We start from the raw sequence: 25,313 nt of genomic DNA, 5'->3' as shown, positions 1-25,313 counted from the left end.
GAAAGACAGACAAAATGAAAAGGCAGAGGACTATGTACCAGATGAAGGAACAAGATAAAACCCCAGAAAAACAACTAAATGAAGTGGAGATAGGCAACCTTCCAGAAAAAGAATTCAGAATAATGATAGTGAAGATGATCCAGGACCTCGGAAAAAGAATGGAGGCAAAGACCAAGAAGATGCAAGAAATGTTTAACAAAGACCTAGAAGAATTAAAGAACACCTAGAAGAATTAAAGAACAAAGAAGCAGAGATGAACAATACAATAACTGAAATGAAAAATACACTAGAAGGAATCAATAGCAGAATAACTGAGGCAGAAGAACGGATAAGTGACCTGGGAGACAGAATGGTGGAATTCACTGCCATGCAAGAGAATAAAGAAAAAAAGAATGAAAAGAAATGAAGACAGCCAAAGAGACCTCTGGGACAACATTAAATGCAACAACATTCGCATTATAGGGGTCCCAGGAGGAGAAGAGAGCGACAAAGGACCCGAAAAAATATCTGAAGAGATTATAGTCGAAAACTTCCCTAACATGGTAAAGGAAACAGCCACCCCAGTCCAGGAAGCGCAAAGAGTCCCAGGCAGGATAAACCCAAGGAGAAACACGCCGAGACACATAGTAATCAAAGTGGCAAAAATTAAAGACAAAGAAAAATTATTGAAAGCAACAAGGGAAAAACAACAAATAACATACAAGGGAACTCCCATAAGGTTGACAGCTGATTTCTCAGCAGAAACTCTACAAGCCAGAAGGGAGTGGCACAATATATTTAAAGTGATGAAAGGGAAGAACCTACAACCAAGATTACTCTACCCGGCAAGGATCTCATTCAGATTTGACGGAGAAATCAAAAGCTTTATAGACAAGCAAAAGCTAAGAGAATTCAGCACCACCAAACCAGCTCTACAACAAATGCTAAAGGAACTTCTCTAAGTGGGAAACACAAGAGAAGAAAAGGACCTACAAAAACAAACCCATAACAATTAAGAAAATGGTAATAGGAACATATACATTGATAATTACCTCAAACGTGAATGGATTAAATGCTCCAACCAAAAGACACAGGCTCGCTGAATAGATACAGGAACAAGACCCATATATATGCTGTCTACAAGAGACTCACTTCAGACCTAGGGACACATACAGACTGAAAGGGAGGGGATGGAAAAGGATATTCCATGCAAATGGAAATCAAAAGAAAGCTGGAGTAGCAATATTCATACCAGATAAAATAGACTTTAAATAAAGAATGTTACAAGAGACAAGGAAGGACACTACATAATGATCAAGGGGTCAATCCAAGAAGAAGATATAACAATTATAAATATATATGCACCCAACATGGGAGCACCTGAATACATAAGGCAACTGCTAACAGGTATAAAAGAGGAAATCGACAGTAAAACAGTAATAGTGAGGGATGTTAACACTTCACTTACACCAATGGACAGATCATCCAGACAGAAAATTAATAAGGAAACACAAGCTTTAAATGACACAATAGACCAGACAGATTTAATTGATACTTATAGGACATTCCATCCAAAAACAGAAGATTACACTTTCTTCTCACGTGCACACGGAACATTCTCCAGGATAGATCACATCTTGGGTGGCAAATCAAGCCTCGGTAAATTTAAGAAAATTGAAATCATATCAAGCATCTTTTCCGACCACAACGCCATGAGATTAGAAATCAATTACAGGGAAAAAAAATGTAAAAAACACAAACACATGGAGGCTAAACAATACGTTACTAAATAACCAAGAGACCACTGAAGAAATCAAAGAGGAAATCAAAAAAATACCTAAAGACAAATGACAATGAAAACACAACGATCCAAAACCTATGGGATGCAGCAAAAGCAGTTCTAAGAGGGAAGTTTATAGCAATACAAGCCTACCTCAAGAAACAAGAAAAATCTCAAATAAACAATCTAACCTTACACCTAAAGGAACTAGAAAAAGAAGAACAAACAAAACCCAAAGTTAGTAGAAGGAAAGAAATCATAAAGATCAGAGCAGAAATAAGTGAAATAGAAACAAAGAAAACTATAGCACAGATCAATAAAACTAAAAAGCGGTTCTCTGGGAAGATAAACAAAACTGATAAACCTTTAGCCAGACTCAACAAGAAAACGAGGGAGAGGACACAAATCAGTGAAATTAGAAATGAAAAAGGAGAAGTTACAACGGACACCGGAGAAATATAAAGCATCGTAAGAGACTACTACAAGCAACTCTATGCCAGAAGAAATGGACAAATTCTTAGCAAGGTATAACCTTCCAAGACTGAATCAGGAAGAAATGGAAAATATGAACAGACCAATCACAAGCAAGTAATGAAATGGAAACTGTGATTAAAAATCTTCCAACAAACAAAAGTCCAGGACCAGATGGCTTCACAGGTGAATTCTATCAAACATTTAGAGAAGAGCTAACACCCATCCTTCTCAAACTCTTCCAAAAAACTGCAGAGGAAGGAACACTCCCAAACTCATTCTACGAGGCCACCATCATCCTGATACCAAAACCAGACAGAGATACTACAAGAGAAGAAAATTACAGACCAATATCACTGATGAATATAGATGCAAAAATCCTCAACAAAATACTAGCAAACAGAATCCAACAACACATTAAAAGGATCATACACCATGATCAAGTGGGATTTATCCCAGGGATGCAAGGATTCTTCAGTATACACAAATCAACCAATGTGATACACCATATTAACAAACTGAAGAATAAAAACCATATGATCATCTCAATAGATGCAGAAAAAGCTTTAGACAAAATTCAACACATATTTATGATAAAAACTCTCCAGAAAGTGGGCATAGAGGGAACCTACCTCAACATAATAAAGGCCATATACGACAAACCCACAGCAAACATCATTCTCAATGGTGAAAAACTGAAAGCATTTCCTCTAAGATCATGGACATGACAAGGATGTCCACCCTCGCCACTATTATTCAACATCGTTTTAGAAGTGCTAGCCACGGCAATCAGAGAAGAAAAAGAAATAAAAGGAATACAAATTGCAAAAGAAGAAGTAAAACTGTCACTGTTTGCAGATGACATGATACTATACATAGAGAATCCTAAAGATGCCACCAGAAAACTACTAGAGCTAATCAATGAATTTGGTAAAGTTGCAGGATACAAAATTAATGCACAGAAATCTCTTGCATTCCTATACACTAACAACAAAAGATGAGAAAGAGAAATTAAGGGAACAATCCCATTCACCACTGCAACAAAAAGAACAAAATACCTAGGAATAAACCTACCTAAGGAGGTAAAAGACCTGTACTCAGAAAACTGTAAGACACTGATGAAAGAAATCAAAGATGACACAAACAGATGGAGAGATATACCATGTTCTTGGGTTGGAAGAATCGATATTGTAAAAATGACTATACTACCCAAAGCAATCTACAGATTCAATGCAATCCCTATCAAATTACCAGTGGCATTTTTTACAGAACTAGAACAAAAAGTCTTAAGATTTGTAGGGAGACACAAAAGACCCTGAATAGCCAAAGCAGTCTTGAGGTAAAAAAACAGAGCTGGAGGAATCAGACTCCCTGACTTCGGACTATACTACAAAGCTACAGTAATCAAGACAGTATGGTACTGGCACAAAACCAGAAATACGTATCAATGGAACAGGATAGAAAGCCCAGAGATAAACCCACACACCTATGGTCAACTAATCTATGACAAAGGAGGCAAGGATATACAATGGAGAAAAGACAGTCTCTTCAATAAGTGGTGCTGGGAAAACGGGAGAGCTACATGTAAAATAATGAAATTAGAACACTCCCTGCCACCATACACAAAAATTAACTCAAAATGGATTAGAGACCTAAATGTAAGACCAGACACTATAAAACTCTTAGAGGAAAACATAGGCAGAACACTCTTTGACATAAATCACAGCAAGATCTTTTTTGATCTACCTCCTAAAGTAATGGAAATAAAAACAAAAATTAAAAAATGGGACCTAATGAAACTTAAAAGCTTTTGAACAGCAAAGGAAACTACAAACAAGACGAAAAGACAACCCTCAGAATGGGAGAAAATACTTGCAAACGAATCAACAGACAAAGGATTAATCTCCAAAATATATAAACAGCTCATGCAGCTCAATATTAAAAAAACAAACAACCCGATCAAGAAACGGGCAGAAGACCTAAATAGACATTTCTCCAAAGAAGACACACAGATGGCCAAGAAGCACATGAAAAGCTGCTCAACATCACTAATTATTAGAGAAATGCAAATCAAAACTACAATGAGGTATCACCTCACACCAGTTAGAATGGGCCTCATCAGAAAATCTACAAACCACAAATGCTGGAGAGGGTGTGGAGAAAAGGGAACCCTCTCGCACTGTTAGTGGGAATGCAAACTGATACAGCCACTATGGAGAACAGTATGGAGGTTCCTTAAAAAACTAAAAATAGAATTACCATATGACCCAGCAATCCCACTACTGAGCATATACCCAGAGAAAACCATAATTCAAAAAAACACATGCACCCCAATGTTCACTGCAGCACTATTAACAATAGCCAGGTCATGGAAGCAACCTAAATGCCCACTGACAGACGAATGGATGAAGAAGATGTAGTACATGTATGCAATGGAATATTACTCAGCCATAAAAAGGAATGAAATTGGGTCATTGATAGAGACGTGGATGGATCTAGAGACTGTCATAAAGAGTGAAATAAGTCAGAAAGAGAAAAACAAATATCGTATATTAACGCATATATGTGGAATGTAGAAAAATGGTACAGATGAACCGGTTTGCAGGGCAGAAATAGAGACACAGATGTAAAGAACAAACGTATGGACACCAAGGGGGGAAAGTGGCGGTGGGGGATGATGGTGTGATGAATTGGGCGACTGGGATTGACATGTATATACTGATGTGTATAAAATTGATGACTAATAAGAACCTGCTGTATAAAAAATAAATTAATTAAGTTAAAATTTAAAACTTAAAGGAAAAATAGATAAATACCAATTATATTTGGAGAATTCAATATTCCTCTCTCAATATTCTTTTTTTTCCAATGTAGACAGAAAATCAGCAAAGATAAAGTAGACTTGAACAATCGTATCAACCAACTTGACCTACAGCACTAGAGCACTCCATTCTTCCCAAATGTACATGGAACGTTTATAAAGGCAGACCGTATCCTGAGCCATAAAACAAATCTCAATAAATTCAAAAGGATTCAAGTCATGCAAAATATGTTCCCTTACCACAATGGAATTAAAACTAGGAATCAGTTAACAGAAAAATTCTTAGAAAATCCCCAATAACTCACCCAAAGTCACCTTTCTAAATAATCCATGGATCTAATTTTAAGAGAAACTAGAAAGTGTACTGAACTGAATGAAATAAAAATAGAACACTGGAATTTTGTGGGATGCACTACTGAGGAGGAAAATTCTAACACTAAGATACCTCTATTAATCTAAGCTTTCACCTTAACAAAATAAGTGCAAGAGTTGTATTCTGAAAACTTTTTTTTAAAAAAGGCTGAAAGTAAAGACCTTAAAGAAGAGAGAGACACCGCGTTCATATAACAGAAGACTAAATATTAAGATGTCAGCTCTCCCCCAAATTGACCTACAGATTCCACACAATCCCAATCAAAATCCCAGCAGGCTTTTTTTTGTAGAAACTCACAAGCTGATTCTAAAATGTATGTGGAAATGCAAAGGACCTGGAATACACAATTTTGAAAAAGAAGAACAAAGTTGGAGGACTCATACTACCTGATTTGAAGACTTTTATGAAGCTACAGTAATCAAGACAGTATATGTGGCATGAACAAACATATGCATCAATAGAAGACGATAGAGACTTCACACAGGCAGTAAACTGATTTTCAACAAAGGCACCAACTCATCTTAATGGAGGAAGGAGAGTACTTTCAACAAACGGTGTTAGAACAACTGAACATACATATATGCAAAAACAAAACAAAATGAGAACAAAAAAACCCTTCAATTCTTACCTCACACCACATATAAAAATTAACTCAAAGGAGACCTAATATAAGAGCTAAAACTATGAAACGTCTAGAAACAAACACAGAAGATCTTTGTGATCTTGGATTAGGCGAAAAAAACTTGACATAACACCAAAAACATGACCCAAAGAAGAAAAAATTGGATAAACTGGACTTCATCAAAAATGGAAACTTTTATTCTTTGAAAGATACTGTTAAGAAAATCAAAAGGCAAGCCATATCCTGGGAGAAAATATTTTCAAAACATATATCTAATTAAAGATTTGTATCCAGAATGTATAAAGAACTCTTATAACTTCGTAAGACAAACCAGTAAAAAAGTGGACAAAAGATACAAATAGACACTTCATCAAAGATATACAGGTGGCAAATAAGCCCAATGAAAAGATACTCAACATCATTAGTCATTAGGAATATGCAAATTAATACAACAATCAGATACTATCAGATACCCATAAGCAAGGGTAAAATTAAAAAGACTGACAATACCAAGTACTAACGAGAATGCGGAGCAACTGGAAATCTCACACGTACTAGAAATGAAAAATGGTTTGGCCACTTTGGAAAACAGTATGGCAGTTTCTTACAAAGTTAACAAATGTGCTCAACAAGCTCAATCCTGGGTATTTACCCAAGAGAAATGAAAATATGTTCAATACATATGTTCACAGCAGCTTTACTCATAAGAGCCAAAAATTAGAAATAATTAAGGATAGATAAAAACAACTGATGGAGAGATAAAAAAAACACTGTGGTTCATCCATATAAGGGAATACTAATCAACAGCAAAAAGGAACAAACAACTGACACAGACAACACAAATAAATCTCCAAAGCATTAAGCTAAGTGAATGAAGCCAGACACTATGATTCCATTTATATGACAAACTAGAGAAAAGACCAAAGTATAGGCACAAAAATCAGATCAGTGGTTGCCCAGGGCTGGGGCTGGAGGAAGAAAGTGACTGCAAAGGGACATGAGGGAGTTTTTTGAAATGTAAACACCCTGAATCTTGATACTGGTGGTGGTGAACAGCTCTGTATATTTGTCAAAACACAACAAACTACATTCTAAAAGGGTGAATTTTACTCTATATAAATTATACCTCAATAAACCTGACTTTAAAAATTACACAGGGTAATTGTTCCTTATTTATAATTCTAGTAGACAAGAGACTACGATTTGCATGAGAATAAACTATTGCCACGGTAGCATTAATGTTTAGTATGCTACAAAAATATTTTGGGTCAACAAAAATGTTTCACAGGAGAGGGTTTTCTGTCTCAATTTTAAATGACTACCATTTAAAAAAAATCTAACTATTAACATTTTTCCAGGAAATTGGTCCCATCAATCCTAAGTGGTAGGTTACATGTAAATTTTGTGTCTGTGCACATATCCTATCTTCTGGAGAGAGGATCCATAGTGTTTACATCAGATCCCTCCTCCGAAAGGGTTATAATCTATGAACGAGTTGACAACCACACTGTTAAAGGAACCTCGTATGCTGACACAACTTGGCACACCATCAATTTAGGGACACGAGAACAGCAAAGCGACTCACCGTTTCGACTCTGCTCATGTTGATCCTTCTCCTGATGCTGGTTTTGCGTCTGCCCTATGCTGACAGGTGGGTGATGCCCAAGGCCATAAGGTATAGGAGACCCCCGCCCGTGTGTCTGTAAGAGGTTCATATTGTAGGCCATTGCTGCCTGGTGAGTAATGATTCGAGGATCAACTGCAAACCTACCCTGGTATCCTGTCCATGGTACCTAGGTTATTATAAGAAATAGAATAATTCCTTTCAGTACATTTTGAAAGGCAAACTGCTATAGTGCTATTAATTAGGAAAGAGCAAACACACACAGAGATGTTAATTTTATCAAAATGAATAACTACAAAATGAATGCTAATAGTAACAATTGGTAGAATGACTGCTATATCTCAACTGGCAAAAAAAAAAAACCAAAAAAAAAAAACTCCTTGAATCTTTAGTATGTAAGGGAAAATTGACCATTTCCCTTACACACTAGGTTAGGAAGAAATCAAGGACTTAAAACTGGTAATTATTCCTTGAGGCATCAAATCATTTTATAGTCTTGAATCATTTTCCCTCAATATGAATGCATATATGTCACTGATTACCATGAAAACTGTCTTTTAAAGTCATAACTGCATAGATATATAGTTTAATAAACTTGAATAAGAGAACAGGGAAAAAATTTAAGAAAAAATTCAGTCTAAGGAGTCTCAACTCAAAAAATATGTATTACTATTTTATATGAATAACCAAATCATTTAATGTTCACTTACTGTAGGCAAAATTCCAACAGGTCATTAATTTAATTAATGCTTTTGATTAATTAAACCACAGAAACAGAAAATTTCCTTAGCTGTGTCAAAATATATAATCTCTGCATATTAATATAAAAAGAATAAACACAATGACATCTGAGCTGCCACCCTTATTATTTTATTATAATACAACTGTTAAATTCAGACTCTTAGAAATCTTTAAAAGTCTCTTTGACCTAGTAAAATGAAATATAAATCCCAAGGGACTTACTATTTAAAGCAGATGATGTATAATGTTGCCAGGCTGTCTGGGAAGAAATAACTCAGCTAAAATGGAAAGTCTATGGGGAGTTGACATAAATGACATATTTCTTATTGACAGTTATTCTCATTGGCTGCCGGGAATGTGAACCATCATGACCAAGATGGCTGAAAAACGTTGGCAGCTAGGCGTTTTTGCATTTTGGGGGTGTAGGCAGGGGTGCCAAAGATCCTTGACAATGATCACCTCTACCTGAAACTGCAGTACTTACCTTAAATGAAAGAAATATTTTCTAGGCTAAAATTCCTGAATTTGGAAATATTAGTAAACAGCAAATTTTTTTAATTACCAAAATACTCAAAAATCTTAAAGAAAAGAAAAATGAGTTTTAACATAAGATGGAAGCCCTCTAAAAATCTATAGTCTTAGAAATGATTTAATAATGTTTTTAAGTGCCAGTAGGGTTTCATAAGGTGTGGAATTTCTCAGATAAATTTAGATCCAAGGGAGCTAGGCTAATCCAAACCTTTTTCCTTCCTCCAAAGAACTGTATTTTCTTAGGGTTAGTGAATTATATAAGAATGAAAAAGCAAAAGATAAAATAAAACATCACTTTACAAAACAAGAGTCCAATTTACTAGCTCTGTTAACTTTTAGCCCAATTTTCCCCAGTAAAAATATTTAAGACAATACAAAGGCTTCTCAATCAAAACACCCAATTTACAGATTTCTTCATAGCCACTGACAATATAGTAACAAATTTTAAGCAACAGTTCACATTTCTTTGGTCATAAGAGCTGCTTTGAAAGAAGCTTACAGACACTGAAAACCAAAAAAAAAAAAAAAAAAGAGAGAGAGATTAGTAGAACACTATTTGAGATAGCCACTAATTTAGTGAAGCCTATTTTATCTAATTCAATAGAGAGTATCTTAAACATCTACTTACAGGTAAAGGCACGGACATAACTACATTCCCTCCATAGACAGCAGGTACATAAAGAATACTTGTCCCCGTGTGAGGATCTATTCTTTGAACAGGGCTTGGAGATTTCCCCAAATTAGGGTGAGGTCCAAGAGGAGGTGGAGGAGTATATGCTCTAATAGGATTGCCAATAAGTACAGAAGGATTGGGCTGAACTGAAAAACAAACAGAGAAAGGATGCACTCAATAGCTGTACATATTCACGTAGACAAAAATAATTAAAATCATGCAACAGCAAAACACATTCCCCAGCTTTGCCATAAGGTATCTTATATTCAAAGAGTTATCAGCGTGAAAGAGTAGAGCATATTAAAAAAACAATCATTTTACCATATTCCCTAAAATTAGCTTGAGATATACAAAGTATTCCTTTTAAAAACTAGCATAATTTTAAATGTCTTGCAAGGAGCTGGAGATGTGTCCTTCAAGAGAGAAAACCATACAGTAAACATTCTTCTGACACTAGAAAACGTAAACAATTCTTCAGAATAAAGTTTTGAGTTGCAGCTGTAACACAGCCACATACAAAACAGTTAAGCAATTATTGTTTTAAAAGCATAATTCTGCAACATTTTAAATCACGTAAATAAACTTCATCTTGAAAATTTGTATAACCAACATTTGTAGGATATAAATATGTTCCAAAAACTTACGTTGCATAGGAGGCTTAAATGTTCATCCTCAAAACTTCTATATATGTACCTTGGTACCTACAAAATCACCTTTTCAGAAATGACATATCAAAGCATTCACAAGAACAGATGTGTTGAATAAAAGAGTTACATGAGCTTCAAAGTGTTAGACTGTGTGTGTGTGTGTGTGTGTCCCTCTCCATCCTCCTCTTTCTAAATGATGAAATTTGGAATAAATGTCTTACATCATAAAAGCAAGTTTTCATAGGGCTAATTTTTCCACTTACCAATTCCATCATTCTGGAAATGATCATTCTGGATATGATGGAGGCTTTTCCCCTTTACAGAAAAACACAAATGTATAATAATTTAAAACACACCTAGTATTAAAGAACAATAACCATTTTCCTCATCCCATGCAAAATAAATGTATATAGCAACAATTAAAATTTAAAGACTGTGAGTCTGTAATTAATAACCGTTAGATGCCTTTGAGCCAACCTTCTTTTTAAACATTAAGTCAGGGACTCCCCTGGTGGTGCAGTGGCTTAGAATCCACCTGCCAATGCAGGGGACATGGGTTCGATCCCTGGTCTGGGAAGATCCCACATGCCGCAGAGCAACTAAGCCCATGAGCCACAACTATTGAGCCCACGCACCGCAACTACCGAAGCCCGCGCGCCTACAGCCTGTCCTCTGCAACAAGAGAAGCCACCGCAATGAGAAGCCCGTGCACCACAATGAAGAGTAGCCCCCGCTCGCCGCAACTAGAGAAAGCCTGTGCGCAGCAACGAAGACCCAACACAGCCAAAAATAAATAAAATAAAATAAAATAAAATAAAATAAAAACATTAAGTCATGGTGCTAGGCCTCAAGTTTCCTCAACTTCAAATTAAGGGTATCTAAAATTCTTTTTTCTTTTTAAATTAATTTTTTTATAAAAAGAAATATGCATCAATATGACTGAAACCTAAATTCTGTTCCTTTGCAGCTTCTCTATAAATTTTCTATGAATTAAATGATAAAGTGTAAAAGCCGTTTTCAAGGGAAAAATATCAATCTTCAACTCTTGAGGATGAGAACCTTTAAAATAATAACATGAATGTAAATATGCTTTGGGGTTTATGATATTTTGAGTATGATTCATGGCATCTTAAACCGTAAAATTTACTGAAGGAACAGGAAAATGCACAGTGTCATAATCTGCTTAAGAGAATGTACAAATTTTCTAGAAAGCAATGTGGATGTCAAAAGCATCAGAAATGTACACATGCTTTAACCCAATAATTGCACCTCCAGGAATCTAAATGTCCATCAGTAGAACATTTATTAAATAAGCAATGGCAGATTCATACAATGGCATGCTAGTCTACCATTAAAAATGATGACTTCGGGGCAGAAATACGTGAAGAAACATATGGTTCTGAGTTTCTAGACTTTAAAAATGTTTTTTCTCTTTTCATTGGTTAAATGTAACACACAAAGCCATTACACAACACAAGTAGCACATTATACAACTTACCCTTCGACCACGTAAATTTTTTATTTGTACATTACATCTGAAAGCTTAAGTGGGGGGATAATGTCTACAGCAAGAAGAAGAATTTGTTCTTGACCAAAGCAAAGGTACAGTGACGCTTCACTTATCTCCCCATCCGTCAGCAACTTTAAATATTCAGGTTAGCACTAAACACCAGAGGCTTATGGTCAGCTGGGTAGCGACGGGGAGGCAAGGGCAGCTAAGCTCTAACTCTTCAAAAGTCAGAAGAAAAATAGTCAAGAAAGAATCAGAGTTGGTCCATTAACCAGAAGAGAATGTTCACAGTGATTGTCGTTAGCTATTAAAAAAAAAAACACAAAAAAACAAGCTTCTGAGGAATAGAGAAGTGAAAAGAAAAGCAGGCAGAGGAAAGGAGAAAATGGCAGACAGCAGGGACGGCAGCAACAGGTGGAAGACGAGAAGCGTAAGCAACGAGACGTGACCGCAAGGGCAGCCAGAGGCAGATGCGCCGACAGAAGAAAGGAGAGCAGTGGCACAGCAGAGATAAGACCGTTCCAGGAGGCTAACAAACCATTTAGATTTCTTAGCCTCTGTGGACTCGTCAACCAGGGGCGGCTGTGTATCAGGTGGAGAAAACGCTGTCGCTGGGTCAGTGTGGAAGGCACAACAGTCCCCCGGAGACATACACACCCTACTCCCTGGAACCCATGAGTTGTCATGTCATGTGGCAAAAGGGGCTCTGCAGATATAACTAAAGACTTAAAATAGGAGGATTATCCTGGATTATCTGGGGCGATCCAATCTAATCACATGAGCCCTACAAGCAGAGACACCTCTCCAGCTCAGTCAGAGATGCGGCAGAAAAGGAAGGAAGAGATACAAGTGGTCGAAGGGGAAGTCAGAGGCGCCGAGAGGGAGAAGGCTTCAATGCACTGTTGACAGCTCTGAGAGGTAGGGCCACATGCGAGAACTGGAAAGAAGCCTCCAGAAGCTAAGAATGGCTCCCAGCTGACAGCCAGCGAGGAAACAGGGACCTCAGTCCTTACAACCACAAGGACTGGATTCTGCCAACAACCTGCATGACCTTAGAAGCAGAGCCCTCCCAGAGCCTCCAGATAAGAGCCCATTCGACCAACACCTTGATCCTGGCCTTGTGAGACCTGGAGCCAAGAAACCAACAAAAACCTGGACATCTGACTCAAAGAAATGTGAGATAATAAATGGGTGTCGTTTCAAGTCACTAGGTTTGTGCTAATTTGTTACAACAGCAATAGGAAACCAATACAAAGAATAACCACAGCCTGGACTGACCCTGCACTGTAAAGCTGGAAGCATGCCAGACAATAGACACCAGCACTCCGGGTGCTGTGTGATAAACTAAGCGAAAAAGAAACCTGGAAAGGGAACATCTGCATCACCGTGCTGTCATGATGACTCTGTTGACGGAGCTGTTGCATATAAAGTATAAAAGGCCCTAAACACCTAGGACTTCATCTGTTTAGGTCATTATTGATTCCCTGAGCTTAGAACATCGCCTGGCTCAATGAATACTGTTGAACAAATGGGGGGGAAAAAAGCAACTTGGGGCCTCTCACAAAAAGACAGTGGCATATCTGCAAGCATAATTCAGCACCCTGTACAGTTCAATATGGGAAAACTCCTCTAGCATATTTAGACTTCACATGCAACTGTAGAGCAATAAGTGTGCTTGGTCTATACAAAACATACAGTGTTTGGTAGCATATAACAAAATAACAATGCAGCAGTAAGCTAGAGCTAACTATGTAGAAAAGTCATTCCATAATGATAATTCCAAACTTCTGCTAATAAATCTCAGAAAGTATGTACACCTTTGGTAGAAAGCTTATAAGCAAATGTAGTTCACGTCATCTGTTTTTTGAGGACCATTTTTTTTACTCAACCATTTATTCATTCAAGTATTTATTTTTTCATTCACTCATTCTTTCATCATTTTCCATTTATTCATTCAACAAATGTTTACGAGGGCCACGACATGTCCACCCCCGGCTGGGCACTGGGGCTACGGAGCCACAGAAGTCTGACCCGTCTTCTGATGTCTGGACACCGAGACACAACATAAGCAGCTGGAGACAGACAGTGAAGAACAATTCACCAACTAAGATCTATGAAACAATGCTATGGTCTTCTCAGAGGACCCACTTCTGAATATTATCTATCCTCTGAACAGTTTTTACAGTATGTACAAATGAATCTGTCCCATCCTTGCAAAGTTTCTGAACACTGTTCCCAGCATGCGCCCAGGAGTAAGCAGACTGAAGACAAGCAAACTGTTTTCCTACGTGCTGATTCTGTAGGCGCCCGTGAAACAGACGCCTTCCTACAAATAAATGATGCCTGGAGAGTGGGGCAATGAGGCTTAGCTAGGACCACCTGCTCCTGGATCCCCTAAGATCTGTACCTTCACTAACCCTGACCAGAGAACCTACACCGTAGTGAGGAGAGTAAAGCCATTCGATTGGTCAAGAGCTCGGGGTAGGCTTTGCTGCCAGACAGTCCTGAGGGAGCAGGTCGTGGAGCACGTTTAACCATCATCCAGCCTTCCGATGATTCTGTCTACATTAAATCTTACTGGGATTTTCAGTCTTAGGCTAACATTAACCTCACTAGTTTTTAATATTTCTTATGCACAGAATTGCATTAAAAGTTAAACATTAAGGAAACTTGGGGGGAAATTATATGGCTTAGTATCCCATTTTCAGAAACAGCATGCTTTTCTTGCAAGGAAGTAAATTCCCCTTCATCAAAAGACTCTAGCATATGAAATAAACCATCTGGAATTTGTTTCAAAATTCTCCAGTGCGTATATGTGGTGGTGGAGTGGTGGGCTGATAGCTGAAACAAGATCAAGGATAAATTGATAGTTAATGAAGCTGGATGATAGGGAATTCAATATATTTGAAATTTTCTACAATAGAAAGTTGGATAAAAAAAGACTCCAGTACAAATTCAATCCTCAAAACAATTTAATAGAAGTAAAATACAGTACTGGGGCGTGAAGGGAGAGATGATGACAAAAGTAACCTGTGGCTCACTATAACTTAGTTACCTAAAATTATTATTATTATATATGATATAAAGAACTTTAAATAACCAGGTATATATAAACAACTGAGTGAACCTCTGTGTTAGTGACAGTGAAATAACAGATGATATCTACTGGATCAGGGAAGAAAACTTCCCAAAAAGTTAAAAAGAGAAAACTGGGGAGATGGCTGCTATGGTCTTTAATTACACAGCCTTCCTATTGAAAGAAGAAAGCACCACTACGCTCTCCTGGATGCATCATTAACCATTATTCACTTATCAGATACTCACTGAGCACCCACTATGTGCAGAGTGGGGCTAGGCACTAGGGGCCCTAAGAAGTACACAGAATAGGATTTTTGTCTTCGGGGAGTTTATAGTGTTGGAAAAGCAAGTGGATTCAACATATATTTTCTTTACCTTTAAAATAAAAACAAAAAGCAAATCACAGGATCTTGCTTAGGGTCAGTACACATTTGATATGATGGCTTGAATCTAGCTGCATCTGTGGTACATTAATTGATGCTAACATTGATCAATTAAGTAAAAAGTTTATTGTAGTTACTGTATTTAAGAATGTGCAAAAGGTATAATGTCTCTGAAACATTTAAATAAAAAAACAATAAAATTTAAAAGTTTCTAACTGGGTTCCCACTCTTCACCTACTTTAAGCTACTTGCTGTTCCCTGGAGAGCCTGCCCTCTCACAACTCTTGCTTTTCGTATGAGCTCTTTGTTAAGCTTCACTCATTAATCTTAAAAATACTTCTAAGCACCTGTGATAAGCCAGATGTTGTTCTAGGCACAGAGGCTAGAGCAGCAAATAATACAGGCAAAAATCTCTGCCCTAAGGGAGCTTCTGTTCTAGTTTCTGACAGTCTCTCCAATCTCCCACTCACTCCATCCACTCGGTGAAATTACCCTGAATCTCCACTGTGGTGGAGTGGTACTTCCTCTGACCGTTACCCTCCAACGTCTGCCACAAGAAGACTGGGGCGAATTTGCTTCTCTACTACCTACCATAACAGCTGTCACATAGAAGAAACTTAACTATTTGATAAATAAGTTGATTATTAATTTATCAATAGTTTAAACTTTAGAAATCTAGAGGATTCAGTTATGCAAAATGCTTAATCTGCTTAATTCCAAGTCACTAAAGCATTATTGTATATCAGGTCCATTTTTATTAAACTCAGACAACAGTACATTAAAACAGAAAGCAGTTCTCGTCTCAGTTTAATACTTACTCAGCTAAAAAAGATCTTCAGGCTATTAAACCAATAACTATTTCTTACACATTAAGTTTTACATTTTAAAAATGAAGCCCCAAACTGGCATACTCTCTTAATTCATGTCAATAAGTTTAATATCATGCTGATGACTATAAATACACCCACAAACCAGAAGAAATACTAAACATGCCACTCTCATAACTTTCTTTTCTAGATGTTAAGTGCAAGCATTTTTTTTTTCAGGCAATCTAGCAAATAAACCAGCTGTTTCTGCCCAAAATAACTATCGTTCAAAAGCAGACATGGGGGCCTTGATTCCCCCCCATCCCATCCCGATGGCTGGACTACTTCTCACACAGCAAACACGGGTCCAAGTGGATTAAAGTAACCCTCAAGCAGCCAGCCACGTTTTCTCACTGTGCCAAAAACCACCTGACTTGGTCATCAACAAGAGGTCAGAACTATTTTCTTTATACAGATATTGCTATTACTATATTATTCCTTGTAAAAAAATATGCTATAGCAGCATGCTATATAATATTCTGTAAGAGCATACTTTTAATATGGGTGGCCGTCTTTTAAACGGCTTTGTTTGATTCACATCTTGCTAAAATAAGTCTATCAGTAGAGAGGACCGGGAGGTTATATTATACCAAGGGCACCAGACCTAATCAGGTACCTGAAAACTTTTTTTTTTTTTTTTAAGATTTTTTTGATGTGGACCATTTTTAAAGTCTTTATTGAATTTGTTATAATATTGCTTCTGCTTTTTTATGTTTTGGTTTTTTTGGCTGCGAGGCATGTGGGATCTTAGCTCCCCAACCAGGGATCAAACCTGCACCCCCTGCATTGGAAGGTGAAGTCTTACCCATGGACCGCAGGGAAGTCCCCTTGAAAACTTTTTGAGGATGATTATGCCATTAAGCAGCATGGCTAAACACCACACTGTATTTTCACTTAATGTCCACACTGGACGAGTTCCTTGCAGAAACTGCTTGCCGTCAAACGTAACCTTCAATTCCAACACGTAAAGTAACCTGCAGCCCAAGAAAGCTCTGACGTCTCTGCACTGTTCTCTCTCTTTAACCTCTTCAATTTCACTGACAGGCTTTACCTTGGGGGGTGATTGCTGCAATCTGTTGGTATTTCCCGTGTGCTGCACTCTTAGAGCCCGGGGGATAAATTCAGGTGCCAGTGGATTCAACACATACGTCTTCTTTAGTTCTAAAGCCTCTAGCTGAGCTTTGATCTGTTCAAAAGTGATTCCATGTAGGCTATTATTTTCATGACACAGGGCAATAAACCGCTCCCAAAATTTCCTACAGAAAAGATTTAGAAGATCAGTTTATAATTTCAGTGGACGAGATCACAGAAATGACTAAAAGCAACTAAAGATAATTTCGAATTCCCCCACCCCAACCCCAAATCCTTAGGCCCAGTATTCATCTATGATTCAGGTATAATCTTCCCACCAGATCACAAGACTTCAGAAGTTTGGTTCTGAAACTACAGTCATGTCTAGTACTGTGGAACATACAAATTCTGCTCTCCATTAATTCTGGCTGATCAATGAAAGTAACATGGTCAGTGCTCGACTATGCACACTAATTTGGAATGACGGATTTTGTTATCCACACAGTTAGCAAGGATTTCAAACTTGATAACTCATTTTATCAAAGATGTGTACTTCCAGGCATACTCACCATATACACGTTTGTATGTATGCATATATATATATATTATATACATACAGACACACACACACACACACACACACACACACACACACACACACACACACAGACTTGAATTATGGGGCCAAAGTAGCCTGGTGCTGGGTGACTAAGAAAAGCCAATTCAGACATAAATCTGAACCACAAAGTAAATAAGTCTCATAAGGAACTTAAGAAATAACCAGTTATTCCTATATTTTTCTTTTAATTAACTGACGCTTGTCACAGCAAAGCTCATAACATTAATTGACTAAGTTAAAAGAATTAAATTATGAAAAACACAGGAAGTTGGAATGCTAATATTTTTTTTTAAAATAAATATATTTATTTATTTATTTTTGGCTGCACGGGGTCTTTGTTGCTGTGCGCGGGCTTTCTCTAGTTGCGGCGAGCAGGGGCTACTCTTCGTTGTGGTGCGTGGGCTTCTTACTGCAGTGGCTTCTCTTGCTGTGGAGCACGGGCTCTAGGCGTGCGGGCTTCAGTAGTTGCGGCACGCGGGCTCAATAGTTGTGGCTCGCGGGCTCCAGAGCGCAGGCTCAGCAGCTGTGGCGCACAGGCTTGAGTAGTTGTGGCATGTGGGCTCAGTAGTTGTGGCTCACGGGCTCTAGAGCGCAGGCTTCAGTAGTTGTGGCGCACGGGCTTAGTTGCTCCGTGGCATGTGGGATCTTCCTGGACGAGGGCTCGAACCCGTGTCCCCTGCATTGGCAGGCGGATTCTTAACCACTGCGCCACCAGGGAAGCCCTGGAATGCTAATTTTAATGATGATTATTTATCTCCTAATCAAATTAATAAACACTAAAGGAGAAAAATACATTCAAAATTAATCCAGTTGTATACTGTTGTTCCTAAAGTTTTGAAAATTGATCTCCAAATATTAAAAATATTATATATTACAAAAGATAACATATAAAAAGTTTTAGGATTTTAAATGACTATTATAAATATGCATACCTATCTTTAGTATGAGGTTCAAATAATGTTTTATTATGCTATAAAAGACATGTGATATGGTTTCTTCCCAAGTTGGCACCCTTGTGTCCAGGTGGACAGCAGGTAATCACGACGGCTTCAAGAAGCATAAATAAAAAGGTTTATATTATAAAAGTTAGTATATGAATATGGGAATGGAGTTATTAACATATTCATAAAACTTTGCAGATTTTCATTTCAAACTATGTTTCTCTTACATATGCTTTCTACCATCTTTTCTAATTTTTTAAAGATGGGTGTAAGAAATGGGTCCAGAAAAAATTTCAGGCCTCCATGTCGACAATAGGAAAGGTAAAAATGCTATAAAATATTAAATATGTATTTCCAACAATAAGACATAAAGGCTAACAAGATACTCATTCAGCTACAGGAAGTGTGTGTTGCTAAGAAAAATGCACACTGAAAGCTGCCCTTTATTTTTATTCTTAAGAACCTTCCATAGGCATCAAGTTTTTTTTCTCATAGTCTGACAGCTAAGGAAAGACTACCTTCAACTTAGCACTCAGGATCTAAAATCCAAAAACTTCCCTACCCTTTTGATAAAGAACCCCTAAATATTCAACTGTATTTATATGATCAATACAATTCTACTACATCCTGTATTAAAAAGGAAGTTTTTTTGGTCTGGTTGATAAAGTAACAATTTCATAGAGTGGCATTTCATGTTCGTGTGAACTTCAAGACACAGCAAAATGAGGAGAGAATGGATTGACTTTATTACAGCCCAGTTTTTAATTTTAATTTATTATAACATATTTTCATTTCCAGCTTACATAACCAAAATGCTAGAACTTGCTCTATCTCAAGCTCCTTTTTAAGCTCCATACCCTGTCCCTATACGGCTCTTACTGACCTCAACTGCACTGAAGTAACATCGAGTTAAGCAGAACCTTTAAACAACCTCACACGTCACAAGAAGCTGGTAGCTTGGTGACAGTTTTCATCTACAAGATCCCAGGGATCTCAAGGAAACAGCCTTCGAGTTAAAGGAACCGTTTCAGAAGTAACACTAAACACTTGCTATAAGCTAATCAAGTTCAACGAATTCCAAAAGCAACCTGGAATTTCTATCTTAAATCTCACTTGTCTTTTGATAGCCCCAGGGAAGAGCAAAATGGTCAAGCACGTGGACTCCAGCACTAGGCTGCCTGGGCTTCAGTCACGGCTCTGTCATTCAGCAGCCCTGTAACGCTGGGCACGTTATTTAACCTCTCTTCATACCTCAGTTTCCTCATGTGTAAAACACGGCACCAACAGTGTTATTATTATTATTATACTTTATCACTAAGACTTTTATTTCTCACTTTTAAACTTTCAGAGAAATGTATTCTTTCCTTCAAAAATTCTTAAAGCCAAAAATATTCCTTTTTTCTCTCTTTGTGAAGGCTCTTTCAAAGACCATTTCACACTATCCTTGAACTCAATTCTTTAATGAAATACTACACATGGCATTATGAGGCATTTCAGAACACGTAACTGGAAGATCACTTGAGAATTTCAACAACACTCAGACTGAAGAATTCACCACTATGATTATTTAAAGGCTTCACCAATTCTCAGTGCCTCCCTAAAATGTTAACGTGTTAATATTTTTTTCTAGTAATGTTGGTTAGAAAACCCAAGTGTGTCTCTACGTTGTGATGTAAGTGTTACTTTCAGAAGACAAAACCTTACTTTCAATCACCGCATGAACCCAAAGTCTGCTTTCATTTTCACGCTAACCTTGCTTCTAGGATCGCTGATAAAACATTGAAAAATCACTTGGTGTCCTCAGGTCATAGAGAGAGAGGGTGTGTGTGCACATACACACACCTCTACACGTGTGAAATAGGTTTATATCTCACTGAGCAGGTGGAATTCGCTAATGAAGAAATTTGGTTCAAAGGGAGATCTCTTCCAAACTCTCTGGTTTGGAAAAACGCATGAACATGCCCCGCCTCCCCCCCCCCACCCCGCAATCACCTCTCCTCACTCAGTGTAGATTTATCCACGCACATGCCTCGCTTCCTCGGAAAGGCAGGGTAACCCAGTGAGGTCAATCTGACATCTGTTTGAGTGAGACTCTTAGTAGCTATGTGGTCCTGGGCAGTAATTTAAACTCTACATCAGGCTGCCCATTTAAAATGCAAATAAAATACCCACATTACCGGGTTATTAGGATGAATGAACGAGGCAAAGTGTAAAAAGCACTTGACCTAGCAACTGGCAAAGAGAAAGCTGTCAATAAACAGCAGCTACTACATTAATATTTGTTTGTTTGGTGAGTGGGAGAAGGGAAAGTTCCTTCCATTCACTTAGGGTTATAACAGGAAAATTCTGTTTAAAAATCCTTTACAACAAAAAAGATTATATAACTGGTTGCCTTCTAAACTGGTATAGTATACACAGTAATTATTCCTTGAAAACTTGATCAATATTTGGAAATATCATATTAGTTTTTTATAAATATCAAATGAGCAAGGGAGGGAGACATCCTGATTAACTCAAACTATTGATACAAAGAATTCACGCCTTCATTAGTATAGTACCTAAGAATCACATTATGTCCTCCAGGTTTACTTGTATTATGAGATTAATTTAATTTCTAATGAAATTGGAAAGAGTATAGCATAAATATCCATAGCCTCAACTATCAGCTCCTGGGTTAGAGCTGATTAAATTGTCCAAATAACACAGATTATCAGCATTCCCATTCAGCTATGGGTCACATGATTTTCTCTCCCTACACAATGTATTGACCTCTCTGAAAATATTTTACTTAGCTTATAAATTAATTTGAGGTACTTGACACACTCCAGCTGAGTAGTAAGAAATAAGCAACCAGTAGACCTGGCTTCAAGTTAAAAATTAGCCCTGGATCATTCTGATAGCATGGCCTCAGGAAGAATCATTCACCTATTTGCTCTGAGAAAATAACGACTTATGTCAGAGAAGGGGTGAAAAATGTTGATCTCATGTAATTCACAGTATAATATACCTCTATGGAAAGGGGTAATGGTTTTAAAAAATACGCATGTTGGTAAATGTTTGGGGTTATTTATAAAGACTGTCCAAAAGTAATGTCACTCAAGACTACTGTTATATCTATTTATTCCCACAACAGTTTCTAGTTGCTTTTAATACATGCCAGCCTATTTTACATGTTTTAATCTAATAAAATTCTAATCAAACTGTATGTGCTCTCACATTTATCAAATGGTAAATATAAACAAAAATGGTAAACTACCACAGCAATATTCTAACCAAATATATTTGCAATGAATAGGAAAGTAACTAAAGTGAACTTCTCAGGAGGGAAGCCAAATTAATAGACTTAGTTTTATTCATTGGTATCTTGGAATTAATATAGTTCCTTCCCCAACTTTTTGTCATTAGTGGCTAAAAATTAATGGAAATCTATTTTTTAAATAAGAAATTAAAGATATTTTACAATAGAATTGTTTAGCTATATATAAACAAATCATGGACCATTCAAGTTTTATTTCCTTAAAAATAAAAGGTTATTCTTCAGAATGTAACCATAAATTAAACTCTACGTGATTCATTTGTTAATGGCTTTCCCCTATAAAGTATATTAACTTCTTTTGGAATCTTAAACTGTAATGTATGCAGCTTATTCTTAAAGGTCCCAAATTGTCTCCTTTGCCATAGAATACTTTTTTCCTGCTGAGACAGGAAAACAGATAATAAAATGCTGCTATATCTATATTGCAACAGAAAACTTGGTTTAAACAGGCCACTTCCTAACAACCTCGTCTACTTTAACATATCACGAAGAAATAACTACCCAAGGCGTATTTGAGACCATCGGTACCTCTTTCTGTTTTTCTGAACTCACTCTGACAGGTACTAGAATACTTGAAAAATTTAAAGTAATCCCTCGTGTATTTCTTTCTTTTTCATAAAGAATATTCTAAATTTCTGTTCAACTGTTTTTTTGTAAATGTTTTTTTGTAACATAGTTTTTCAACACTGCATAGGCCAAGTCTTACTGGCTTCATACAATTAAAATTCCTATTAACTAGTATAAATCATAAGTGTACAAAGAGAAATTTTTTATTTATGTTGATATTTTAACATTCCTTATGACTACAATCTAAGGAATACTAACAGTTCTTTCCAAAGGCAAATAACAACCCTTTTTAACCCCCTAATTTTAAGATCCTCTGGATTAACCAGACACAAAGATTTGCATTGAGAAGCCTTGAGAGAAAATGAGAAGGAAACTCATCAAAAACGAGCTAAAACAATAATGAAGGAAAAAAAAGGGGAGTATGGGTATGAAATTCAGTCTCCACCAAAGACAACGCACACACACAAAACCACCTTCAGGACCCTGGCACTGGTCAGTCCCTTGTCCCGGAGCACTCTTAGCCCAGGAGCCTGCGTAGCTCAAACCCTCAACTCCAGAGTCAGCTTCTCAGTGAGGCCTTCTCTGACCACACACACCATGTGAGATCACAAACCGCCCGCCCTACCCCATCACTTCTAATGCCCCTTGATGTTCTATTTCTTTTCCATTGAACTTACCACATAAAATACTACAAAGTGTTTTTATTTTGCTTACTGTCGTCGGTCTTCCTCTCCTCCCCAATAAAATGTTAAGCCCCACAAAGGCAGAGATTTTTGTCTGTTTTGTTCACTGATGTATCCTCAGTGGCTAGAAGAGTACTTAGAACACAGTAGGCACTCAGGAGACATCTTATGAATGATGACTGATTCAATGAACACACAATTTTACATACATAATGAATAGGCTCAAAGCAATACATTTTTGTGTTCCCACTGGGTATTAGTTAAGACTAAACTTGATTTTAATTAGCCAGGAGGTCATATAAATATGTGCATAGGGATGCAAATTACTCTACATTTCCCCCTTTAATGTCTCAAACACTAACACATAATTACCTGCATCTTCCAATAGAGCACAGCGCAATGGGATCACCCACCACGGCAACCAGGGATTGCGCTCTTGTGATGGCAGTATTGAGAAGCTTATAGTTAGACAAAAAACCATAATCTAAGTCCTCTGTGGAATCTTCCAGCAGTTGCTCTTTCTTTTTAATTGGTGTCTGTTTATGTTTACAAGTATGTCTTGTACGTACTGTGCTAAGAAACAAAACTCTGAATTGCTTTCCTGTAAAACAAAAAAAAATTAAAAATAAAAGAGGACTGTTATTCTGAACCACTGATATAATAAAAGCATTTCATTTTTTAAATGTTATTGCTAAATAAGAGGTGTTGATGAGAATGTGGAGAAACTGGAACTCTTGTTCACTGTAGGTGGAAATATAAAATAGTATGTAAAACACTATAGAAAATAGCATGGCAGTTCCTCAAAAAATTAAACATAGAACTAACATATGATGCAGCAACTCTACTTCTGGAAATATACCCAAAAGAACTGATTCCATAAGGAAGCCTAGAGAGAGACTAGTTTGTACATGTTCTTTCTTACATCGACACATCTCTTCCCTCATTCTATGACAAGTCTCCACAGATGCGAATACAGTTCTAGCGTCAATTCTTAGTTCTCTCTTCTCCAGGCCAAACAATCCTAGTTCTTTCAACCATTTCTGACTCCACAGGGCAGTTTCTAGACCACTAGCTATGCTAGGTCGTCTTTGGACGCTTCCTAGTTTATTAGTTATATTCTTTCTAAAATGCACACCCAAATTCTGCGTGATCTGAATGCGTGGTATACTGGAGTTATTTTTTTTTCCCATGATCTAGAAATTGTATTACTCTTATTATTGTATACTACCATGAAACCTCAGATGGTACTGGGCTTTTCTGGCACTCACATTATAGTGTTGCTTCACTTACTTAAAATGCACAAATTTCATAGCAACTAATTACATGAAAATTTAAAAGAGTTGCTTTATTCACTTAGGAAAATCTAGATGAAGAACAAGCTATGCCTTTAAAAATTTGCTTGACAGGTACAAGTTTTTAAAAATCTTTATAAGCAAATTAGTTCTCGGATACATTATAACAACAATAGGTGTTGTATGCTACTGCGATTGCAGCTATAGCATACAGACATTTGCAGTTACAGTCATGGAGGAAGTCCATTTGTTGATACTTCTTTTATTTGGATATAGAAATTTAACGAACATGTAAATGAGCTCGACCTTGAATTGCCAAATTTGGCATTAAAGAACTTGGTATGAAATGAATACATAATTGCTTGTCCAGAAAAGAGATCTTGAAAACTAAAAATCAAATGTGCACACACTTCAAGATCTAACCATTTGAATAACTTAATTCATTTCCATTAATAGTTACCTTGAACATTTAGCACCCTTTCGACGTTAACATCAGATAATCTCTTTTTTCGAAGTTCAGCACGTATCCTGAACACCTGGTCGGCATACGGAGTCACCACACCAATACTGCCGTCATCTAACTTCCCCCACGCTACTGGCCACTTCCTTCTTAACTCTTCCACACGTTCCACCACTTCAAAGACCTTTAAACAAACGTACACGTATACATATTAAAGTTATACAAGTGCTCGGAGATAAGAATATGGTAACTGAAATCGATGTGC

The 25,313-nt window shown here is 37.1% G+C and overlaps 1 protein-coding gene across 9 annotated transcripts in view; it reads right to left on the bottom strand.

Annotated features, from left to right (window-relative positions):
* Positions 1–25,313, bottom strand: part of HELZ (helicase with zinc finger) — a 155,736-nt gene that overhangs the window by 44,547 nt on the left and 85,876 nt on the right. For all 9 annotated transcript variants that reach the window (XM_059909048.1, XM_059909046.1, XM_059909053.1 and 6 more), the window contains 6 exons: positions 25,049–25,232; positions 23,669–23,897; positions 17,151–17,355; positions 10,526–10,577; positions 9,571–9,761; positions 7,632–7,839 (listed from right to left, as the gene is read on the bottom strand). In XM_059909048.1, the coding sequence (XP_059765031.1) occupies positions 7,632–7,839; positions 9,571–9,761; positions 10,526–10,577; positions 17,151–17,355; positions 23,669–23,897; positions 25,049–25,232 (1,069 nt within the window). The remainder of the gene's footprint in view (positions 1–7,631; positions 7,840–9,570; positions 9,762–10,525; positions 10,578–17,150; positions 17,356–23,668; positions 23,898–25,048; positions 25,233–25,313) is intronic.

The sequence above is a fragment of the Balaenoptera ricei genome, chromosome 20, assembly GCF_028023285.1.
Source record: "Balaenoptera ricei isolate mBalRic1 chromosome 20, mBalRic1.hap2, whole genome shotgun sequence".
Lineage (NCBI taxonomy): Eukaryota > Metazoa > Chordata > Mammalia > Artiodactyla > Balaenopteridae > Balaenoptera > Balaenoptera ricei.
Note: the sequence above shows the minus strand (reverse complement) of the source record. Positions and strands in the feature narration are given on the sequence as shown.